Source organism: Prorops nasuta, unplaced genomic scaffold, assembly GCF_024137725.1.
Source record: "Prorops nasuta isolate Cenicafe-Biocafe unplaced genomic scaffold, Cenicafe_Pnas_1.2 PNAS00016, whole genome shotgun sequence".
NCBI classification, from domain to species: domain Eukaryota; kingdom Metazoa; phylum Arthropoda; class Insecta; order Hymenoptera; family Bethylidae; genus Prorops; species Prorops nasuta.
This window is the reverse complement of record NW_027116813.1, coordinates 6,190,624-6,217,256: the sequence shown is the minus strand read 5'-3', so window position 1 is coordinate 6,217,256 and position 26,633 is coordinate 6,190,624. Positions and strand designations below refer to the sequence as shown.

Genomic DNA, 26,633 nt, shown 5'->3' with positions numbered 1-26,633 from the left:
CCGTTCCGAAGGTAGAGGAATACCTTGTTTTATTAATTCTGCATATCCAGAACTACCACATGATACTTTTAACCTTAATGCTTTACTAATAGTATTTTCTGACCACTTAAAACCACGTGCAGATTTTCTATGTAAAATATTTGACTGATCTTCATTTAAAATAGTGCATTTATTCCGGTTTTGTTTTAAATCATTATTTTCTTTTCTTAACTTTTTATTTTCATAAGTAAGTCTTTTAACTTTCTTTAGCAATAAGATTTTTGAGTTTACCAATTTATTTATTACTTTATTAGCATTTTGTATGCTTTTGGAATCATGTGATAAAGAAACGTAACCAGAAATTGTTTCTGGCAAAACTGTACAAGGTTCGTTCAAAATTAAATCTCCTACTGCTTCAACTTCAGAGTTTTCTTGTAATACCATACAAGACTCAGTTGCACTTGGATTTCTTGCTGCTCTTATTTCAGTATGAACATGAAAATTTTGATTATTTTCTTTCTTAAAAATTGTGGGAATGACAGTACTCCTTAATTTTCTCTTGCCGTCAATTCTTACTTTTTCCCACATTTCAGCAGCAAAATGATCCTATTAAAAATATTAATTGTAACTTTAATTGAATTCAATCATTTTAGTAGTAAACTATAATAATAGACTTACATTGCATACGTAGTGATGCTTTGAATAATCTAAATCGCTTCTGTTTATGTTAATAAGCCATTGATGTCTTCTTTCTGATTCTTTAGGAATACAATGCATTGAGTGCCCAGTTTTAAATGAGTTACCGCATTTTTTTATACAGCAGTGGGGGATTTTATATTAAAATGAGAATAGCAACACAATAACATTAGTCACATATTAGTATTTATGTATATGTATGGTTTGCAAAGGTTTTTAATCATTTTTAAACCTTCCTTATCAAGCTTCTGTGTTTGTAAAAAATGAAATAAAATTAATGTTTTTATTTTATATCGTATTTAATTTAGCATAACCAATTTAGGAAACATTAAAACATTCAAGTCTACACGTAATTTTTATGTAAATTTAAAAAATAAATTATATTTATACATAATTTATTATATATGAATATATATATATATCAGTTTTATAAATTTAGTAATAGATTAAATAATTTTGAAATTTATTTATTTACGTTTGTTAAATTTTATAAAATTTTAATAAAAAATGTTAGCTTCTTCCACTGTAATGTATCAAATTTTTAACAAATAGATTACCTGATTACTTCATTTAGGTATGCTCTAAAACGTATTGTGATTATTAACCTTGGTCGTATCCGAACAACCTATTTCACAACAAAAAAGAACGGCCATTTTTAGGGCAGTTCGCCAGACTCTGTATTCTAGGGACTCTACTCTAGCCTACTTTGTCGAATTGACCCTAAGAGAAATAAGAGGTTATCTGGGGAATTCTGGTCGGCACCGTCAAATTTTAGAACGGTTATTCCTTTGACGTCAAAAGAGTTTTCAAAAGCCAAATTAACCTGTATTTTGAAAAAATACAGAAGAATAAATACTTTTAAAAGATAAGTAAGAGGAAAGAAATAAAGGATTTTAGTAAATAAATGAAGAAAAAACATCAGATGAGTATATTAGTTAATACGAAATGTTGAAATAATTGTAAATTAATAAGAAATATACTATGTGGTTGTTTTATTTCTGTTACAGATTAAATCCTATTCTGATGAGTTTAAATTACAGGAAAGGAATATTTATGGATCAATGAATAAAAAAGGACTAGTTTATGAAACATTTCTATGTGTGACATCGTCATCCAAATACTTGTAACCATATATTATGACAAGGATTTAAGGTATAGTTTTTTGTATTTAGTCTATAAATCATATTCAATCCAATAAAAAGAATTATTTTGTTTTCTATTTTGATAACATAATAGTATACATTCATTATAATTTCTCTGTATGGAAAGAAGTAGATATAGTTTTAGTTTTTCTACTGATTTTAGTAATCTCTGTTTTTTTTTATTTTTTTAAATTAAAGTGCGTGAGGAAATGCTGTTACGCATACCCTGGCCTTTCCAGACCAAGGTTATGTGGAAAGACCCCATTAAAGGTCAAGACTCCCCTTGGGGCAGTGGTAATTTGGTTGTCTTGAAAAAGACAACCGCAACCAAGCCGCCACCCTTGGGTATACCCACTAAAACCTCCTGCACTACAAGACTATATAAAGGATAGCTAAGAGGACCACAATGCAGTGACTGAAGCTAATACCGAATCGCATAACCATTGGAATTGATTACTTCATTCAAACGGTTTGGAACAGACTGCACAAGGTTAGCACATATATGTGGTTGAGTCAACAACTCCTCCCACATTCTTTTTACATGAGACTTAAGTGCCTCCTTTGTCCTCTCATTTTCAGGCCTCCAACGTTTGACCATGATGCCCCAGATATTTTCTATTACGTTAAAATTTGGAGATTTGGATGGCCAGTCAATTCTTTCAACCTCTGGGTTCTCTACAAACCATAATTTGGTCAATTTCGAGGTGTGCACACTTGAATTGTCCTGGACAAACTTGATTATTGGCATCTGCTGCGCTAGATACCTTCTTCTTACGCTTGGAAGCTTGCAATTTTCCAGGAGGTTTGTGTATATAGTCGAATTCATTTTGGTGTCCATTTCATATAGTTCTCCTAATCCGTGTGTCGACATCCACCCCCAAATGCAACAGTAATTCTGTTGCTTCGATTAGTTGGCAGAGTATATTTATTGTCAAACCTTGTGTAATCTGGACGCCAAACATGTATTCTTCCATCCTCAGATGACTGAAACACTTTTTCGTCAGTCCAGATTACATCATTCCAGTACTCTTCTGGTTTGCTTAGGTGCTCTAATGCAAACCCTATCCTTTGTTGCCTATGGTCATCAGTAGTGGGATTCTGTAACTCTTAGCGACAACTTTCGGTATCGTTAAGTCCAGTTACCGACAGAAATCGCTAAGTGCGATTCTGTAACTCAGAGTCAGCGATGATTGTCGCTTGTAATATCGGTACTGTCGGTAACCTACCGAATCCTACCGAATTTTCCTTTTTAAAAAAACTCAGTTCAATCTTAGTTAAGCGACGGAGTTACGAAAAATTGAAGTTAATATAAATTGTACTAAACCGAATCATTCAGCTGAGAATTGATATTTCACTGAATTTTTTATTGAAAGGAAAACTAATAATATCGTTATAACTTAACAACGACCGAGATAGAAGTCGCTAGAGGTTCAACGGTACTAATATAAAATTTATCCGACGAATAACTTTAATAAACCTTTGCTTTTCCTTGGACTCATTCCATCAAAAACTCACACTGCTCGTAATAAAAAATATATATCACATTAACTATTATATTGTGAGTGTTTTTGGCCTCAAGTGGGTCGTTCCCCTTAACGACAGGTGTCGGTATCGCTAACTACCGACAGTTATCGCTTGCGCTAACGAATGAGCGATTCTGTAAGTTTAACTTTACGACAATAGTCGGTACAACTCATGTTTGTACGATAACGATAAAATTCGTTAAGTTTCTAGGGAAGTTGGTAATGTTGGTGTATTTAATACCAACTGAAATAGGAATTTTTGTGTTATTTGACTAGATCAATTTTGACTATAGCAATTCTTACTATAGCAGAATTATCATATTTTATTAAAAAGAAGTATTAAAACGTAAGTATATTTTAATTAAAATAAGTATTAAAAATTAATGTTTTAACATTTTTTTGAATCAGGCAATGTACAGTTAGTGCCTGTGTGCTATAGTTAAATAACACAATTAATTCTATATTTTAGAGAAAACCTCTGCATATATATATATAGTTATTTTTAAATATAAAAATTGGAAAAATATTAAATTTTATTTCCTACGATTTTTACTGTAAGCCTTAATTTATAAAGAATATTTATTGTAAGTACTTTTTTGTGATTTCTAAACATTAATTTAAGAAATATTTGTGATATTTATTATATTTACTTTCTCGGTAAACTTCTACCGACGCCTATCACGGTCGTCGTTAAGTTAACGATAGAATTCGTTAGCGACCGACATTTTTAACGACAATTATCGAAAACTTTGTGTTACAGAATCGCTCTTAGCGATATCTCTCGGTAACTCGATTCAATTACCGAAAGTTGTCGGTAACTAGTTTCTGAATCCATATAGACGGAAGTTACAGAATCGCTCTTTTCGTTACTGCAAGCGACAACTATCGGTAGTTCGCGATACCGACAATCATCGCTGTGAAGTTACAGAATCCCAGCACAGACAGCTTTATTTTATGAGCTGCATGATGGCAGTGGACACCAGATTCATGCAATCTTCTACGAACAGTCATTGGTGATGCGTTAAGATGCAATTCCTGTACAATTCTAGCCGAAGGTTGGAATGGGTCTGTATTCATGGCACTAACTATTTGCCTGTTATCTTCTTCTGTGGTAATTCTAGGCCTTTTGTTGTTTATCCTCTTATCACTAAGACCTTGAATTCCTTCCTCTCCGAACTTCTTGATCCATCGGTATAAAGTGGATCTATGCACTTGTAACTCTGCAGCAATATCCTCTGAAGACTTCCCTGCCTTCCACATCCCTATAGCCATTCCTGTTTCAATTAATTTATCATTATCACTTGACATTTCTCAGTTTCACTTTTCAAAGAAACACAAAACTTTTCAATGTTAAGCAATAAAACAAATGCCAACAGACAAATGAAAACTGGCAAAGTTGGCATTTGTTTTATTGCTTAAACATTGAAAAGTGTTTTGTTTCTTTGAAAAGCAAAACTGAGAAATGTTAGGTATCAACGATAAATTAGTTAAAAGAGGAATGGTTATTGGGATATGGAAGAGAGAAAAATGTTCAAAAGATATTGCTATAGAGCTTTAGATACATAGATCCACTATTAATCGATGGATTAAGAAGTTTGGAAAAGAAGGAGTTCAAACTCTAAATGATATGAGGACACACAACAAAACGCTTAGAGTTACAGCAGAAGAGGAAAACAGGCAAAACGTTAATGCCATAAATAAAGATCCGTCCCAGTCTTCAACTAAATATTTTTATGAATTACAGCTGAATGTATCTGAAATGACTGTACGTAGAGGGCTGCATAATGCTGGCATATACTGCCATCACGCAGCAAACAAAATAAAATTGACTGCTCAACATAGGCAGCAAAGGATTTGTTTTGTGCTAGAATATATGAGCAAAGCGAAAGGATTTTGAGATGCCATCTGGATTGACGAAAAGGTTTTCTAGCCTTCTGAAGTTGGAAATTTCAGAAACTCTATGCAATTTGTTTCGCATTGAATATTAAAAATGATCGAAGAAAATAGTTATGTGACTTGCAGATTTAAAACAGTTGTAATTTTTTTAGAGTTGTTTAAAGATAGATACTATTAAAATATGTAATTATATGTATAGAATTTGGATAAGGAAGAAATAAAAATAATATCTTAATTAAATTAGCTTTAATTTATAATAATTACAACCAAACCACAATCGTATATCATTATTAATTTATAATAAAATTTCTTTATATATACAGCAATTTCTTATACATTCACTATTATAATTACATCACTATTAATGAATGACTGGGCCACACAGAAATGCATCATAAATTAGTCCTCGTTATTCATTGGTCCATAAATATTCCTTTCCTTAAACTCATCAGGATAGGATTTAATCTGTAACAGAAATAAAAAAACCACAAAGTATATTTCTTATTAATTTACAATTACTTCAACATTTCCTATTAACTAATATACTCATCTGATGTTTTTTCTTCATTTATTTACTAAAATCCTTTATTTCTTTCCTCTTACTTATTTTTTAAAAGTATTTATTCTTCTGTATTTTTTCAAAATACAGGTTAATTTGGCTTTTGACAGCTCTTTTGACGTCAAAGGGATAACCGTTCTAAAATTTGACGGTGCCGACCAGAATTCCCCAGATAACCCCTTACCTCTCTTATCCCCACTGCCCTTCGCCTATCGCAAGATTATTGAGCAATAGTGTATTGTAGAGTGTAGATCGATCGTTATTATGCTTTGCAGCAGTGAAGCCAGTGCTGGGATTCTGTAACTTCCCAGTGATGATTATCGGTATCGCTAACTACCGATAGTTGTCGCTTGCAGTAACGGATCGTCGACGGATTTTTCTCCCCACCATGCCATTCGCTGCGCACGTGTTACGTCCTGATGAAGGCTGCCTGGTTGGATCTTCTTTGTCCCTCTGGGGGTGCGTTCTCATGGACGTAAACTCACGATTTTGCCCTCTTTAGGTAAAGAGGTTTGTTGATATTTTGTAGGTTCAGGATACCGTCTTTCTCACTATGCGTGATAGGAATCGGAATGGTAGCTGATTGATGAGATTTGTTGAAAGTTTTATGCTGATTTATTATTTGCTCGTACAATGATTTTTACACTGGTTGGTAATGCGAATATTACTAACTAATAGTAAATTCAGTAATTGACTTTAGCTGAACTCCGCGGTTCGAAAGCGCTAAACTTATTCTCCGAAGATTGAATTCCGTCGTCACGAAATTACAAGCAGAGCTAAGAGTACGAGATTCTAAACACAGGAGCAACAACTAACGTATATACGAACAGACGAAGCAACATAAATTGAGCGAAAAGTAGAGAGAATAGAGAGCATTTAAGGGTTGTCCAGGGTTTTTAAAGGAGCATCCCTTATCTGAGAGGAAAAGAAGGGGTCCAGCGTCGCTTCTCTGGACCAATCGAATCTTGGTTTTTGGAAAGTGTCGCTCCGTTGTCATGGAGATTTTGGAACTAGGAGTAGGGAAGGCTAAGAGATGTTTTCTGGACTGAGAGTAACTTGCTTGCGTCACGGGGAGATTTTTGAGGATGTTACGTAGTTGGGAAAAGGGAAACTCGCGGATAACTCATTTGCGCTGCAGATGGGTTTTCCTAATATTTAAAAAGGACGAAAAAAAGATAAGGGTTGTAGTTTTATTGCTTTGTTTGTGACGATTCAGGTAGAAAAAGGATGTTAAGACGCTTCCTATATAACGGAGGTTTCCTCTTTATATATAAAATAATATTCTAAATGAGATCTAAAATCTAGTGGATTCAATGTCTACCAGCCATTATTAATAATTATTGTGAGTAACGTATGGGCTCATAGGTGGTGCTGTTGCGGCTTAAGCCAGCACGTAACACACGCGCGCCGCTCTCTCACAGAAAACTGCTGCTAGGTCCGTGAGGCTTCCCTAATCGTAGCACTTACACTATTCCACCGGTATGTACGTAGATGTATCGGTCTCTTTTGACAAGCTTCGGTAGGACTCGGGAGTGAGAAGGAGCGTGATGTTGATTCTCGGACCTCTCTCTCACTCAATGCTACGTTTATCCTCAACGACTCGAGGGTCACTGTAATGTGAAGAAATTCAAGGCTAGAAACCTCAGAATTTGAAGAGAAAAAGGCAGTAATCGTTCTAGATAGACGGCTATTGCATGTAACAATGATAAATTATCACATAATTTATCTAATTTTTCTCCAGAGTGTATTCATTTCGAGCTCCCGAACATGGAAATTGCTTTTTTTTCTTCAAATTCTGAGGTTTCAAGCCCTGAATTTCTTTACGTTACAGTGAACCTTAGCAAAACAAAATTCTTTTCCTAATGTTTCGGTAAAAGTTAAATTATCGAAGGTCCCAGCCCGAAATTAAAACTTTCCTAAATAAGTTTTTAATTATATAACATGCTTATATGTAGCCATTAACTTATTAGATTTGATAATTAATACAAAAAATGCATTCTTATAATATCAAATGAGTTGAGGTATAATAAGCTCAATGTTTATGCATTAATCTGTTTACAAATGCATTTTTATTTATTATTGAGTTTAATAAATTAATGGTTATTAAAAAAATAAATACCTTGTAATGAAAAAAATATTAATCTGCACTATTAATCGAACCCGAGCCCACCGCGTGACAATCTGCTACCTTACCGCCTGCACTACAAGGCTCACTTAATGTTACAAAGGCAAAACAGCCTTTTGAATAGTTACTACAATTCTTTTATTAACTCGTCATAAACGATCAAGAATTAGCTGCAATAATAAATACATTTATTTAAACAGTATTATTACATATGACTTATTATATTTTTCAATTTGAAGCATACATTTTACATGAAGATACAATAGTTTAAGGTTATCCATGCAGTACCTTAACCCTTAGGTGGCCGGGATTTGAACAATGAAAATAGTAACAAAAAACTATTTAATATTACTTCTCAGATTTAAATGTAAAAACTAAAAAATATATATGTATGTAGTCATGACGTCATATGGCGTCATAACGGCCGCCTAAAGGTTAAATAGAAAACCCTATTCATATGCACCACTGTCATAAATTATTCAATTACACGAAACATAATATTGTTTAATTTATTCGTGATCCATTTATTTCTGTACAGTTGATAAACCAAAATTCGACCGATAACTTTTTAAGGGGATCCATGACCGAGCAATATATTTCAATCAAGAAAATCTAAACCATTGAAGATATGATATTCTTACTAAATAGCAAAATTACTTTATTCTGTATATTTAGGGACGCTACAGAGTCAGTTCTTAAAAAATCGTAAAAAAAGAAAAAGAAAAAAATTTTAAACAATATTTTTTTCCTTTAAATAATTTGGAAAAGCTAGACTATAGTGCCCTCAAGCAAATGTCAATGAGTACTTGCCTGCCAATGTGAAGAAAATACTCTTAAAAATTTGGAAGGTATTCTTGACTGACTAATTTAACTCTTACATGAAAACATTAAATTTTTTCTAATCCCATAAGAAAAAGAAGGTTTTAGCACCCTTATGCGCAATAAACTAAATATTTTTGCTAATGGGGAAATTGTTTATTCCCTATATTTTATATTTTCTCAATTCAAGCTCCGTCTCGATCTTGGATCCTTTTAAAATTAAACACGGTCGACAGGTCGGGTAAAGACGATCAGTCAAAATAATGTATTTTTATGACTAGAAAAATACATGTTTTATTAAAAGGTGATCAAAACGTCTACTTTAAAGGTACGAAATAAAACAGGCATAATATGTGCCGCGCAACGATAAGCTAAAACAACGTATGCGTGAGAGAGCGAGAGCGTACGATGATTATAGCGCGGAAAAAGAATAATATATATTAGCAGCTGATTAAAATTTGTTTACGTTTCAAACGTTGGAAAGTAGTCAAACGCAGTTATTAGTAAGGATGATAATGCTTTCTTCGCTTATCACTTTGAAAAATATTAAGCTGGGAAATTTGATAAAGGATGAGATTCCTATTTTTTTAGACATTGTATTAACCCTAATGATTTTTTTTTAATGCTTTCCGCTATTTTAGATTTACGTTAATTTATTAAGTAAAAGAAATGCAGAATACAGAAGAGTTTCATTAGAATTTAATAAAAAAAAAGTACAGGATACATCTAATACAGAAATAATCGTTCGATTAACCTCTTGTTTAGGCTCATTCTCATCTTAAAAATAAAAGCAATGTATTGATAATCGTTTTAAAAATGTCTAATTAATAATATAAAAATTAGAATTTTTGATTGATAATTCAAATACAAGTATATAATGGTTTGTCACATTCGGTCGGTTTATTGCCTTCAGTTTATTGCTTGGGACTTAGTGTTAGAGTAGGTAAGTCACGCGACGTGGAAAAGTATTTTTCACCAACTAACTTAAGGGGGTATCCTGTTTTAGAACGTTCAAAAAATCGATTTTTTTTTATTGCTTAAATCTATTCCTTATATGTATAAGAACATATATCCGAAGTTATAGAGTCGGATTCGCAGTATTTCCGAAGATACAGCACTAAACGCAGCGGGGCATCGAGCAAGTGCCAGTGCTCGGTCAGACTGAAACGCGCGCGCTCCTCCCCTCGTCATCGTCTTGCATCCTTCAAACATTCTGCTCGATTGATTGACGAAAAAGTAGAGGAACATATTCGTCCAATCTACGAAGAACTTTCGAATGACGATCTCATGACGCAATGCTTAGGTGGACACACGCAAAATTCGAACGAATCGTTCAACTCCACTGTCTGGCGCATAATTCTGAAACATCTCAATTCTGGTAAAAAAAACGTAGAAATTGCTGCGTATATGGCTGCAGGAATGTTCAATGAAGGATATTCAGCAGTTCTGCATACCATGCAATTACTCAATTTGAAAATTGGCGAGCAATGTAAAATGTTTGCGGATAATGTCGACATACAACGGATTGAACGAGAAAGACGACGTTCGTCTCTTTCCAGTAAGGAAGCTCGTACGGCCCGTAGACTTGAACAACTTCAACAAAATGAGTTCCACGAGGAAGCTGAAGGTCTATTGTATGGCGCAGGAATTGCTGATTAGCGAATTATTGCCGTGAGTAGTCGAAAATTAACATTTTTCCAGTTCATAAACTTTAAAGCGCTTTTTCTCGAGTTTTCGTTTTTCCACTTTTTTTAAACTGGCGGGCGTGTTTGCAAAAAACATAAATAAGCTATCGTAACGATCCGAAGTTTTTTAGCTTCAGTTTTATCTACTCTTCTATATGAACCAAAAAGGTTTTTGGAAATAAATTTCTAAAAGACTTTTTCAGCACATTGAAGAGACTTTTTTTTCTCGTAAAAAGCACTTTTTGCTTCAAATTCGGAAAAAATTTCAAATTTCACAATTTCTTCGGATTTTTCTTGGTTCAAATAGAAAATACATGTATGAAAATGAAATATTTTTTTGGCTTTCTGTTTCAGATCAAAATTAAGAGCTCTATCACTCCCGCCAACAGAAGACTCGGATTACGGATTGCCCAACAAATGTGTCTAATAATCGGCTGTATTTTGATATTTTTCTTTAAAAAAATTTTTTTATAATGTTCAATTATATACTAAAATATTCCTAAAAGTTCGCAGGAGTTGGTTATTTTTTTCTATCTTAAAAAAATTCCCTAAAAAACGGTTTTTTAGGCCTTCCAAAGCAGGATACCCCCTTAAGCCTTTTTAATTTTTGTTTACGTTTCGGAAGGACTCCATTTCCCAGAGTGTACAGAGTACTAGGTGTATGTCTTTCATAGGAGTCCCCGTGCCCACTTCTCCTCGTCTCAAGCCTCCAAGTTGCTTAGCACAACCCTGCCTTGTGCACTTGGTAGGCTTGGCTATTTTAAATAGAGCGCCGGTTTTTTCATCCGGTCTTCTAGATAGCTGATGGTCCGGGGATTATCCTAGACGTTAGCTTTCACCCACTCGGAAACCTATGTTCCGAGTCGGTAATTTAGGGTTTGAAATAACCACTACTAATCGTTAGCTTTTCTTTAATATTCTTTATGAACGGTATCTCGATAGGTAAGGAGAGAATCTCGTTACAAAGTTAACATTTAATTACCAGATGACTTGAAATTTTTACCCGATAGTATTATTGAATTTACTAAACTATGTACATTATTATTTGGTAAAGTATGTATAACTCATTAAGCTGCTTAAAATGTATATAGATAAAAATGAATAGTTTATTTACTTATTCTTTAATTCAGGTCAAGCTTGTATTAAAACACTACAAGTACTTTGTTGAGTCTCCCTATCCAGACGTACTTCAAAGGTTATTGAAAAACCCTGTTATTCAAGAATGCAGATTAAAAAAGATTATACATGAAACATATAAGGATGATGTTGTTACGTCCGCTCATATTAAACGTAAATATTTTAAAGTAAGTACATTGTAAAAACAATTTGCTTAATTAAAACATAGCTATATATAAGACATCATTTCATGGTTTACAGTTTGGTGTCAGACTAATGCCAAATGCTCCAACAGTTTCTTTTTTTTCCTGGAAAAATGTAAGCACCAGAAGGTACTACTCAACTTACAGAGGAATCAGCTACAGTTCCAGAGGATATTACTACACTTTTATAATAAAATAGATACCCATACAGCACACTTGACTAAAAGTTATCCTATAGACATCTTTTAGTCATCCAATTGACTAAAAGACACCTAAAGGATGTCTTTAAGTCATTTGGTACTGTATGCGTAAACAAGATGATGCGCAAATCAAGACTGTTTGTTTTGAAGTAAATCAAGAGAAAATTGAAGTAATACAAAAGAGAAATGTATAGAATTGGAGCATCGTTTACTAGCAGGGTATGATTTTCGAATTGATACTGTTAATCCTAACAACAATTTTGATTTAAAACCATCAGCAGTTTTAAGGCCTTATCAGGAGAAAAATTTGAGAAAGATGTTTGGCAATGGTCGAGTAATATCTGGGTGTAATAGTGTTACCATGTGGTATTGGAAAAAATTTTGTAGGAATCATAGCTTGCTGTACAGTAAGAAAAAGAGCTTTGGTTTTATGCAACTCCGGAGTATCAGTTAAGCAATGGAAACAGCAATTTGAAATGTAGTCAACTGCTGATGACTCCCTATACAGCAGACTTGACTAAAAGTGGTCTTATAGACCTCTTTTAGTCATCCAATTGACTAATAGACACCTAAAGGATGTCTTTAAGTCATTTGGTACTGTATGCGTAAACAAGATGATGCGCAAATCAAGACTGTTTGTTTTGAAGTAAATCAAGAGAAAATTGAAGTAATACAAAAGAGAAATGTATAGAATTGGAGCATCGTTTACTAGCAGGGTATGATTTTCGAATTGATACTGTTAATCCTAACAACAATTTTGATTTAAAACCATCAGCAGTTTTAAGGCCTTATCAGGAGAAAAATTTGAGAAAGATGTTTGGCAATGGTCGAGTAATATCTGGGTGTAATAGTGTTACCATGTGGTATTGGAAAAAATTTTGTAGGAATCATAGCTTGCTGTACAGTAAGAAAAAGAGCTTTGGTTTTATGCAACTCCGGAGTATCAGTTAAGCAATGGAAACAGCAATTTGAAATGTAGTCAACTGCTGATGACTCCCTATACAGCACACTTGACTAAAAGTGGTCTTATAGACATCTTTTACTCATCTAATTGACTAAAAGACACAAAAAAGATGTCTTTAAGCCACTAGGTGCTTTATGGGTCGATGATATGTCGGTTTACTAGCGAAGCAAAAAATAAGCCAATGTGGGTTGTGGTATTTTAGTTACAACATATTCCATGATCACACATACACAAAAACGTTCTCGGGAGGCTGAATAAATTGTGAAATGGTTGCAGGAACAGGAATGGGTTATTATGGTCTTGAATAAAGTGCATACGATTCTTGCTTGTAGGAATCTGAGGCTGTGATGGCGAAATATATAAAGTTTCGTTAAGACAGAAATATTAGTTTTTACTGTTTATTACTATTCTGCTCAATCACTGTCAATTCGTGTTACATTTGATTTTAGATCTTTCCTATGGATTGCCACGATTATTATACACACAGTTTTTTATTCTTTTTCTAGCTTACAAGTCCGTTAAAACTACCCGACTAGAAATTATGTTAGGTATACCTAAAATCAAATTCGGTCGTATTTGGGAATTGATTGGGAAAATCTAAATTTGGAATGTCTAACCAGCACCTTACAAGAGCCAAATAACAATTGACTAGCAGTTAAACATGCTTCATTTTAACTTCGGCCATGGTTAGTAAAAACTAAAAATAACCGAAGTTTGGCATAACTAACTACCACCTATGGAGGTACGAAGTATCTAAGGAAAGGATAAGTGTGGGTTCATTATATAATGCAAATGAATATATAATATTGTTTATAGCTACATTTTGAAATTAACGATTTCAAAATCGAGATTCAACAATAGTATATTTTTATAATAATTAATAATCGATCCAGTATGAAAGCAGCTTTGTATGTTCAATGATAGATGTCGCACAATGTATATATTTTTTTGTTTTAACCCATTAACGTCCAAAATGTCAAAATTTCTTGCACGTTTTCAAAGTGATTTTTTCCTATGTAATTGGCGTTGAAAAAATTCTTGAACCACATATTCTGATGTAAAATTGCATGCTCTTTCAGAATCCGTTACCAGAATCATGATAAAACTCACAGGAAAAGAGATATGCTCGATTGAAACATAAAAAACACCTAAATTTTCGAAAAAAAAAAATTTTTAGGATTTTTTTTCGAAGTGTTACGGTGAAGATATCACCTTGCGACCGTGATCAAAGGTGATCATGGGAGTTGAAGTTTAACAGGGAATTTTTTTGTTGACCTTGAACCATCGCTTCTTTACAAAATGGCGAAAAAAACGAATTTTTTTTTCAATCTTCATCAACTTTTTTCTCGAAATCTATGGTCTTTAGAAAAAAATTCATAAAAACAAAAATGCCTTAGAATCGCTCGAGGAACATTCTCAAATTTTTTCAGAATTTTTTGAGACAATTTTTGATTTTCCGGGAATCTTGTGAAATGGAATTTTCAAAAATGTCTTCAAAAATTCTGAAAAAATTTTAGGATGTTTCTCGAGTGCTTCTAAGACATTTTTGTTCTTATGAATTTTTTTCTAAAGTCCATAGATTTTGAGAAAAAAATTGATAAAGTTGAAAAAATAAAAATTCGTTTCGGCCGATGTTTTGAAAACCTATTGGTAAAAAAACGTTCTGTCTACGAAAACTCGGAAAAATTTTTACAATATTGCTCGAATGATTCTAACTTATTTTCATTCTTTTTTCAAAGACTTATAGATTCCGACAAAAATTTCATCCTTTATTTCCATTTCATTTCGGCAGATAAGCGTAATATTTGGTCTCATGTATTCATGAATATTCGTCTTTTTTTGTTCTCTTCTTTCGTATTTTTGTACATACGGATGAGTGATAAATAAACGAAATCATTAAATTCATACATTATGTCGCGGAAACGTGTAAGATCTTTTGAATATGAATCAGATTCTTCAGATAGTGATTCAGAACGCAACGTATTGATTCCGGATCCTGACTATTCAGGTTCCGATGATTCTGGTTCCGATTTTGATTCAGATTGCGAACATGAAATACCCAATATCACTTACAATAAAGCTCGTGCAAATTATTCTGAAAAACAAGATAAACTTGAAAAAGGTCATGAATTCACTTGGATTGAGGGTGACAAGTTACACCCTGATTCTTGTGAAGATAAAGTATTATTGTGCGAATCGCAAAAAAAGAAAATACGTAGGAGCGAACCTTTTCAATTGTTTGAAACCTTTTTTTCTATTGAAATGAAAAAATATATTATTGATGCGTGTAAAGACAATGGTTATGATCTGAAATTGAAAGATCTTGATACTTTTATTGGAATAGTTATTTTTTCTACATTCAATCCCAGAAAATCACAGAGAGATTACTGGTCATCTGATCCGTATTTATCTAATGAAGTAGTTTCTTCTGCAATGTCTCGCCAACAATTTGAAATCACAAAATCTAAATTGAAGTTTTCAAAAAACAAAGACAAAGATTCAAATGATCGAGGATGGCGCGTTCGTTCTCTACTGAAACTTTTTCAAAATAACATCATGAAATTCGGAATATGGAGAACTGCTCTATCCGTTGATGAGATGATGGCCAAATCCTATGCAAAAACTGTTTTGAAACAATTTATTCGAGGAAAACCGATAAGATTTGGTTTGAAATTTTGGGGCTTGTGTACTTCGGACGGCTATCTACTGAATTTGGATCTTTATTGCGGCAAGAATTCTCAAATTGGAGATAAGTTATCTAAATGTGCTTTAGGTTCACGAGTAGTATTATATTTACTACAACCATTTTTTCAAATAATAAGTTATAACAAAATTGCTCAATTTCATCTGTACTTTGACAACTTCTTCACGAACATGGATTTGGTATTACATTTGAAGAAATTGCGTTTGAAATGCACTGGTACTATCAGAGATAATCGAGTAAAAGAAAAAAATGTGCTTGATAAGAAAGCTCCAAGAGGGACATATGTGGTGAAGCACGACGTAAACAGTGGCATAAATTTCATTACTATCATGGATTCGAAGCCCGTCTCAATAGCTTCAACTGCAGCAGGTGTCAATCCTCTATCTATTTCAAAAAGATACAGCGCAGAGACTAAATCTAAAATTGAAATACCTTTTCCGCAAGCTTTTCACCTATATAACAAATTCATGGGAGGTGTTGACCTGCATGACGGACATTGCAATGACATACTCCCAAGTATACGATCAAAAAAATGGACATGGGTAGTTTTTATGAGACTTATACAGGCGTCTATTACTAATTCTCTTGTAATTTTCAATGCTGCTAACGATGGAAAGAAAAAAGTTGGAATAAAAGAGTTCACTATTTCGATTGCCAAATACTACTTACAAAAAAGTAGTCGCAAAAGTAAAGCACATGGACGATCTAATAGTGACAAATTGAGGAATTGTTCGAATGGAAACTGTCCAATAAGAACAAGAATTTTCTGCAAAACATGTAATTTAAATATTTGCAATAAATGTTGGCTAAAAAAGCACACCTAAAAGTATGAATAAGTGAGAGGCAAGGGGACTCACGGGAAAAAAGCACCCCAAAGGAGACAGAATTTTACCACGTCCACGCCGTAGTCTCTGGGTAACGCTAAGAGTAAAAAAATCTTCCTAAAATTTGCACAGAAATCGTTTTTTACCAATAGGTTTTTAGAACATAGCGGCCGAAACGAATTTTTATTTTTTCAACTTTATCAATTTTTTTCTCGAAATCTATGGACTTTAGAAAAAAATTCATAAGAACAAAAATGTCTTAGAAGCACTCGAGAAACATCCTAAAATTTTTTCAGAATTTTTGGAGACATTTTTGAAAATTCTATTTCACAAGTTTTCCGGAAAATAAAAAATTGTCTCAAAAAATTCTGAAAAAATTTGAGAATGTTCCTCGAGCGATTCTAAGGCATTTTTGTTTTTATGAATTTTTTTCTAAAGACCATAGATTTCGAGAAAAAAGTTGATGAAGATTGAAAAAAAAAATTCGTTTTTTCCGCCATTTTGTAAAAAAGCGATGGTTCAAGGTCAACAAAAAAATTCCCTGTTAAACTTCAACTCCCATGATCACCTTTGATCACGGTCGCAAGGTGATATCTTCACCGTAACACTTCGAAAAAAAATCCTAAAAATTTTTTTTTTCGAAAATTTAGGTGTTTTTTATGTTTCAATCGAGCATATCTCTTTTCCTGTGAGTTTTATCATGATTCTGGTAACGGATTCTGAAAGAGCATGCAATTTTACATCAGAATATGTAGTTCAAGAATTTTTTCAACGCCAATTACATAGGAAAAAATCACTTTGAAAACGTGCAAGAAATTTTGACATTTTGGACGTTAATGGGTTAATATTACATCAAGTTTATACTTTTCATAACCATTACATTCATGACTCGTTTAACTGTTATATAGTGTAGCAAACGATTTCCTCCGTTCATTTCAATATATTTAAAAAAATGTCAGCAAATTTTAATAATTTCAAGGCTTCCGATCTTTTGCGTTTACGTCATTTTGAAAATTCACCGAATGAAGAGGAAAGTTCGGAAATTTCTGATAGTCTCAATAGTTATGATGTTTTATCATTTCAAATGGAATCACTACACAGGACAGAATCGACGAATCTTCAAAATGGAGAAGTAATAGCCAACAGTGATACAAGCGATTCTTATATTAATTTTGACGAAATCGAAAGAGAACAAATAGATTGCAGTGATAATAATGCAAATAGTTCCAATACATATTCTGCAGAGAAGATTGTAGAAAATGATAACGATATTGATGATATACGTAAGTGGGCCTTGGCCAATCCTCCAATACCCCACAGTCGTTTAGAAGTCTTATTACATATTCTGAGAAGAACTGCCTATCCGAATTTACCTAAATGTGCTAAAACATTTTTAAACACTACTTCAAATAAATATAATATAGAACATTTTTCAGATTCAGAAGCCTTTGTTTATTTTGGAATCCGAACTTACTTAAATTCATGTATTAATCCTTATATGCATAAGAATAATACAATAGAGTTATTATTTAATATTGATGGCACGTCACTATATACATCTAGCAATAAACAAATATGGCCTATTTTGTGTAAAATATTCCTTGATCCAGATATTTATGAAACATTTCCTGTAGCAATTTATTGTGGAGAGAAAAAGCCAGAAAACGTTGAAAAATATTTAGAGAAATTTGTATTTGATTTAAACGACTTGATGAGTAATGGATTTATTGTTAACAACAATAAATTGTTTAATGTCTGTATTAAAGCTTTCATTTGTGACACACCGGCACGTTCCTTTCTCAAATGTATCAAAGGACATGGTGGATATTTTGCTTGTGAAAGGTGCACGGTACGTGGTAAGCGATACAACAAACGTACAGTCTATATAACTGATGAAAGCTGTACACTAAGGACTAATGAGACGTTTCGCCTTCAAGAAAATCCTGAGCATCATATAGGGGTATCGCCACTAATAAATATTTATCCTCCAATTGATCTAGTACATCATTTTGTTCTAGATTCAATGCATATAATATATTTGGTAATAACGAAAAAGCTTTTGGAGCATTGGATTGATGGAAAAGTCAAAGAAGCTAAATTTAGTCAACAATTCAAAATGAGATTAACACAATTATTAGCAAAAATTAAAGTACCTGACGAATTTCAGAGGAGTACTAGATCTCTCACGGAATTCCATAAATTTAAAGCGACGGAGTTCAGTTTTCTGATACTTTACAGTGGACCTATTATTTTGAAAAAAATTCTACCTAAAGAGATGTACCAGCATTTTTTATTGTTGCATGTTGCTTGCCGAATTCTGCATTCAAAGGAATTAGCTGTTGATAATTATAAACGTGCAAAATATCTATTAACAGAATTTGTTAATATTGCACCTATTTTCTATAAAAAAGAATTTGTCACGGGTGCAATGCACAATCTTACTCACATAGCTGATGATGTAAAATATATGAACTGTACTTTACCAGAAATATCAGCATACGCTTTTGAGAATGCATTAGGCAAAATGAAGAAACTTGTGCGTAGTGGTAAATTGCCTTTAGCTGAACTATGTCGTAGATTGGGTGAAATTTCAAATCTTAAAAAAGAAAAAGCTCATGTGGACCCGGATATTGTTATTATTAGACAATTAAAACCTAATAATTTTAAAAAAATTATATTAAAAAAAATTAATTTTAAAGGAGTTATTTTGACAACATGCCTACCAAATAATGTCATATTACTAAAGAATAAGCGAATTATACAAATTAAACAAATGTATATACCTCCAGGGAAAAGTATCAATTCGATAACAATTATAGGAAAAATGTTGAAAAAGAAAAAACCTGCTTACAATTACCCATGTGACTCCGAAAATTTTGAAATGTGGAGTGTGACCGAAGACAGTGGAGTAAGCATAGAATGCAATACCTTTGACATTCATAAGAAAATGGTATATTTCGATTTTTCTCAAGAAAACAAAGTGGATATATATACTATGCCACTCTTGCATATGTAAAATAGTTTATCTGTATTTAGTAAAATGACATAGTGTTACCGGAAAAATGGGAATTCATTTTGAACAAATTGCCATCATTAGAAATAGCCTGTCGTATAAAAAATAATTGTAATAAAGAAGAACATCTTAAAAGTGCAATCTATGTTTGAACGTTGAAAAAAATTATATATGTATCACACGGTGCTGCCACACTTTACTACAATTAGTTACTAATAATAATTGGCTTTTGTTTTATTTTGTTAGGAAACGTTTTTTTCTATTTAACCAATTCGTATGAATCACTTTTCCAAGAGTTTTAATAAGAAGTCAAGGTTTGTACTGGACTGGATAAAGCCTGAAAATGCAAGGACATAATTGTAAAGCATTTACTAGTGAATATGGATATAGAATTATCGTATTTCTTAATAATAAACAAGTTAAAGAAACGGAGATTGTTCCAAGCATTTGGATATATTTTGACAATGAGGTTAATAAAATGAAATGCCATTTTATGCCAGCACCATATACTAAAAAAAATGTACAAATTCTGTCAACAATGGTAAGACAATGTAGTGAACCGTTAAATGATTGGCCGAACTATGATATTGAAATTAGAGGGAGAGCTAGTAATTACTTCATTTAATAATAACGTTCGTTAATTATTTAGTTTACATTTGTTATCGTACGAAAAAAAATTTCTGAAACCTATGAAGATGCAGAGAAGTTGATATCCGAACTGGAGTACAAAAGCTATGCATATTCAACCGAAAATGAGGATTCAGCCAAAAATAAGGCAGAAGAAGATAATCATTTTTTTAAAAATAATGTCTTAAAATGAAAAAATGTTTCGCAAATGTTGAATAAAATATATAAAGACTTTAATGAAAATGTTGAATCAGGTGAGGTTAGTCCATCATTTTCTAAAACCATCTTAATACTTTATATGTTGTCATTTTTTAGATGAAGATAATAATTTGGACGAAGATACAGATGATTTTATGGAAAAAATTGGTCCCAAGAGAATGAAAAGTAAATTATTTTCGTATTACACTAACTTCATTACTTACTATAATAAATTTATTTTTATATTTTTATAATATCTGTTTTTCTGTTAATAAGATCTTTATACATGCAATTAAATAGCAAGTTGCTTCATTATTTTCAAATTTTATTTGTAGAATCAGAAGGATTGTTAAAAATAAAGAACAGTAAAAAGAATATGTCGGATAGAAATTTCAATATTGGTTTATTGAATAGAAAAAGTAATAAAGACTCCTACGCAGTAGGAAACTCTTTTGAAAGAGTAAAAGGTTGGTTCTTATTCTATTTTACAATTATATGATATTTATTGTTCCATTTAGTTTACAACATCAGATGTTTTTGTTAATAAGCAATCTGCTCAAAATAATACTTCATTATTTATAAATAAACATTATTTTTAGAATCAATAGTAGCATCTACATTATCACAAATCTCGAGGGTCGATGTTAATGATGAGTCACCTATTAACTTTGCGGAAACTGAAACTAATTTTTTAAATCAAAGTGCAAGAGGTTATTACAGTACTATCAATTTTTTATTTGATTCTGAGATTATAAATATATTTTGATCATAGGAAATTGTTATTGTGAACATGGAAAAGAAATTAAATCAACAATTGAATCTGGAAGAAAGTTTTTGATCAATGTTCGTCCTTAAAACATCAAGTTGCGCAACTTACCATTTTAGTTAATGAATTAAAAGGAATGCTGAAAACCGGTAAAATGTACGCCAATATCGATAGTGACCTCGATTTAGAATTGTCAAATTATCCCTGCCAAACAGGAGAAAATTTTGACGAATTTGAAGGAAAATTATTGAAGGATAATAAATTTCGCTCATCGGTGGTAAATTCTCATCCTGTATTCTAACATAGTTTTTGCTTTACCTGTTATACACACTATTGCATTTTTATACTGGCTTACCGAACATTACTTACAGAAACAAAAAATACTTTTAATGACGAATAAAGAAGTATCTCTGGCTCATAATGCTGGAAGGATTTTGAGATTTTTTATTACTCGTGACTTAGCGTCTCATTTTAATCCGGTAAAGCCGAGTGAAAACAAAAAATATATTTTTAAAACCACGAATTTATATAAAATAATAAGAGGTGAAGTTATGTTTAATATTTAGAATATTATATCATTGTCTTTATATTTATGAAATGAATGTATCAAATTATTTCTTCGTTCTAGATGTGTTTATTAATGTATTTTCGAAGTCAAAAGCAGAGTTGTTACCAGAGCACAAGATTATGAAAGCAATAGCTGCGGTAATACACCACTCTAGAGATTGGAATGGAGGTCGTACAGCCCGCTTTCGTCACTGCTCACATCATACCGATTCTTTATGAAAATCATCCAATTACATAACTAGGGATTGAAATAATTAAATATCTGATTCCCTATTTTCGCTTTTAGTGAATTTATATTATCATTTCAAAAATAGAACTGTTGGTTACACCAAGGCAACATCTTTTCACTCTTCTTCAATAATATATGTGATTTCTACTCAATATACGTTATATGTATGTTTATACACATATATTAGTTCCGTATCTACTAATTATTACAACAATTTATTGTAATTCTTCTACTGTTAAAGAAACTGTAAATTGTAACCTATCGCGGATATTCACTAAGGGAAAGGCGAGTGAACGCCAGACAGGCACAATGCACACGGACTTTATGATTTAATACTTTTAAATTTTTGGGCGCCAGGCCTATTTTATTATAGACCAGTCCGCGGCCTTCCCGGCTTGAGTTCTCTTAGATTTGAGTCCTGCCCACGCATTTAACAAGTACAATTGTATTAGAGTAAATATTAAATTCCAACTTTTACTATCTATTATACAGTTCCTTTATATTCAAATTACAGTCCCCTCTCAAGCATACTACTTTACACTAATAAGGCTAGTTATAATCATTATATACATTTGAACATCTTACAACTTCCCATTTTAGGGATCACTAATAGATCCTTAACATTCATATAATTACTCTAGAGGCCTAATTTACATGAGGCTAAATTATAAAATTCTATACTAAGAGCTTAAAGAGACTGATTGTATGCTCAATGTCCTCCAGGACATTATAGTTAATTTAGACTGGTGGTTTAGCCTCATAAGAGTCCTAAAAGATTCTTCGCAGTCTATTTTCCTCTTCGCACTGCCCTTTTATCCTTTGGTAGGCACTGCGTAAGCCCTCCAATGCTCATTCCTCTGATGGGTATCCCTTTCGACTAATGCTCCTGTGGTATATTTTCCTTACTACTGACTGGCTTGTCAGTTAATACTATTTCTTATACTGGATTGTTTGCACATAATCTTTCAAGACCTGCTGGGAAGAATATTTGGGCTTCGCTTGCCCCAGGTACTTGACTTGTACCTCTCTTTTCCTTTGCCTGACAGGCTACGTAGCCTATTGCTGATGGGAGAGGGTCCCACTAGGTGATTATTTCCTATAGCATGCTAGCTAATTCACTGCCAGATTTCTCAATCATAATTCACCTTCACTAAATAGGCATCAGCAGCATGAATTCATATTTTACCATCTATATGGTTCACATGCTACTCTGCACCCCCAACAAAACCTCTCTGCCATCAGCAACAGCCCTCACCATGCCCCGCCAAGAGAAGAGGTTTTCTTATAAATTATGAAAAGCAAACAAGCCAAAGGAGTAATCCTGGCGCCTATAGGTTAGGTTATAAATACACGTGTTATCACTTACCTTGGCTTTTCTCCTTTATTTCTATTTATCCTTTTTTTTCCTTCTCTATTTCCTTTATTTTACCCCTTTGTCTCTTTCCTCTATTTATTCCTTGCCTGGACCTACTCGTGTCTAGGGTTTTCCAAAAAGTGCCACGAGGCAACGGGGTTCACCTCGCTCGAGTCCTGAAAAGAAGAAAGGCGCAGGCGCGCCCAGGGCCGGCGCAACTAGTTTTTCGCATCGATCCATTGATCGATTCAGGTCCGGGCCCACGCCCACTTGGGCCACCGCACTACTGGCAGCGCGGATTTCAAAATCTATGTAACCGATCGAAACCGTAGTTTTGTCCGGTTACAACTCCCCCTCACTAAAATCGACGTTAGGAGTGACTACAGGAAACGAAGGAGTATAAAACGGAATAATGCCCTTTATTCAAATAACCTTCTCCTTCGGCCCAGGGTTACGCAATACATACGGGACAATATAAAAAAAAAACTATAACGTAGGAATGATCCAGAATGAATGAGTAACATCCACTGTCCCTATGCGACGGTTCTAATAAGAACAAACAAACAAACAAAAATTAATGACGCGACGAGGCGGTCAACTACGCCTGAACTTTGGATTCTGGTTGTTGATGATTGGCCAAAGCCACCCTGAACGTTATTTCAGGGGTCGCAGTCGACGCGCCCAGGTGCTTTCAGCACTAATTCCGCTATCTCCGCCAGACTGAGATGGTACAGCTTCAATCGCTCGATCATTGGTCGAGTCCGGCTTATCAGAAGCATCCAATAACAGCCGCGCTTCCTCTTCACAAGTTAATCCAGTTTTAGCTACTTCCTGTCCCTCTATTTGATCGGGATACGATCCAATAAAAGGCTTCAGGTCTTTTATGTGCACCTTTGGATTGCAACGCGTCGCATCATCTTTGAGTTCATAAACAACAGGTGAAATAACACGCGCAATCTCATACGGGCCTACATAATTAGGAGCTAGTCTCGCACTGAATTTATCAATTCCAGACGATAGTACGTGGTTCCTTCGCCACACTAAATCGCCTTGAGAATAGATTACCTCGCGTTTGCCTTGATCATAATAACGGGCTTGTTTCGCACTTGCCTTTTCCATTTGAGTTTGTACTAAGTCCCGTAGTAAATCTAAACGCTTGACACGATCGTACCACGTGGCTAATTCAGTTTTGACAATTTTTACAGGGCCGTCCTCGCTGCGCTTGGCGCTGGGTTTCGCCACTAGTTCCCTTCCTAGGTTAACGAAAGCGGGGGACTCCCCTGTCTAACTATGGAAAGAACTATTAATAGCGAACTGAAATTGGTGGAGATGCTGGTCCCAGGTACGATGATCTTTGCCCACATATGCCGAAATCATTCCTTTTATGACCCGATTCACTCTCTCCACCGGGTTGGCTTGAGGGTGATAAGGTGGCAGTGTAATTTGACGAATACCAGGATCTTCTAAACACTGTTTAAGAGTTTTGTTTAAAAATTCGGTTCCATTGTATGTCAAGAGTATATCTGGCGCACCCCAACGATAAATAACCCTATGTTCCAACGCTCTGGCGATTGAAACGCCATCCGCTTTTCGCAACGCTTGGATCTCCACCCATCGACTAAAATTGTCTAAGAAAACCACTATATATTTACACTGCGACTTACTAGGAGGTAGAGGACCCATGACGTCGGCAGATACCACTGTCCAAGGACGTTCATAAACCCTATTTCCCATAAGTCCGCATGGTCCAACTTGTGAAACTTTGTTTTGTTGACACACTACACAAGAACGCACATAGTTTCGCACATCACGGTGTAGTCCCGGCCAATACACATTCACTAATAAACGGTTGATAGTCTTTTCTGCTCCCAAGTGTGCAGCTGACGGGTCGTCGTGCGCCTTTACCATAGCCTGCCTTCGCTTGGACTCAGGCAACACCAGTTTCCAACTGTCCTGATCAACTCCAATGATTTCATGCTGAGCATTTGGCCTATGACAGTAGAGTCGTCCTCCCTCTACCCGCCAATCCGGATAGGTTTTAGGGTGTTTCTTGATGTTGATGATACGCCTAGTGTACCATTCATCCTTGGGCTCATCTACAGTAGCCATTGCTTCTTGAGAATCATTACACTTGTCCAGTTGATCTTCCCACACACGAGACAAGGCATCCGGGACGTAATTAAGAGCTCCCTTACGGTGCACTATGGTATATTTATGTGCTTGTAAGGAAAGCGCCCATCGGGCCAATCTACCTGCTGGATCCTTGAGGTGATGGAGCCACTTTAAGCTGCTGTGATCCGTCACTACAGTAAACTCGTATCCCTCTAGATAGGGGCGTAGTTTCTTGATCGCCCAAACAACAGCCAGGCACTCTTTCTCCGTGACTGTATATTTGCGTTCGGCAGCACTTAATACTCGATTTATGTACACAACGGGGTGTTCCTCACCTTCGACTTCCTGTACCAACACCGCTCCTATCGCGAAATCACTCGCATCAGTCTGTACCATAAACGGTTTGGTAAAATCTGGACGTGCCAACACTGGTGCATTACATAAAGCTTCCTTCAGCCTCCGAAATGACTCGTCCTGCTGCTCGCCCCAGGTCCATTTTACGTTCTTCTTTAGCAGGGTTACCAGCGGAATCTTGTCCTTAGAAGCATCTGGAAGGAATTTTGCATACCATCCGATCATACCTAGAAAACGTCTCAATTGTTTCAGATTACTAGGAGGCGGATATTCCAGTATTGGTCGCACTTTCTCTTGGTCGGTTGACAATCCATTTTTACTAATCACGTACCCGAGAAACGGAACCTCGCTACGGCAAAACTTGCTTTTCTCCCAATTGATTTCCAAATTGGCCCGCTGAATGATAGTCACTACTTTCTGAAGCCACTCCATGTGCTCCTTAAATGTTTTTGTGATTATGATCACATCATCCAAATATGCAAACGCTACTGGATCCAGTTCAGGCCCTATCAGTCGGTCCATTAGGCGTTGAAATGTCGCAGGCGCGTTGGTCAAGCCAAACGGCATACGCCTAAATTGATATAATCCTTTTCCTGGGACAATGAAGGCCGTAATTTCCTTACTTCCATCCTCTAATTCCACCTGAAAATAGGCCTGGCTCAAGTCTATGGTTGATATATACCTTGCTGACCGTAGTTTGTCTAGGATGGTTTCTATATGAGGAATAGGATATGCGTCTTTCTTCGTTACCGCATTTACTGCACGAAAGTCCACGCAAAACCTGTGTTTCCCATTGGGTTTGGGTACAATCACGGGACAGCTTGCCCAGGCACTTTCTGAAAGTTCTATTATCTCATTCGTCAACATTTTATCTACCTCATGATGGACTGCCTCATACAATTTGGGCGAAATACGCCTGGCTCGTTGTCGAATTGGTCGACTATCCAATAGTTCGATCCTATGTTTCACCAATGGCGT

General features: G+C 34.4%; 1 protein-coding gene and 1 pseudogene across 1 annotated transcript; both read left to right on the top strand.

Annotated features, from left to right (window-relative positions):
• The first annotated feature begins 4,967 nt into the window (after positions 1-4,967).
• Positions 4,968-10,398, top strand: LOC136779363 (uncharacterized). The gene is made up of 2 exons (XM_066736889.1): positions 4,968-5,109; positions 9,803-10,398. The coding sequence occupies exons 1-2, from the start codon at positions 4,968-4,970 to the stop codon at positions 10,396-10,398; spliced, it is 738 nt and encodes a 245-aa protein (XP_066592986.1).
• A 949-nt stretch (positions 10,399-11,347) lies between these two features.
• LOC136779362 (general transcription and DNA repair factor IIH helicase/translocase subunit XPB-like) overlaps positions 11,348-26,633 on the top strand; it is a 30,844-nt pseudogene continuing 15,558 nt past the window's right edge.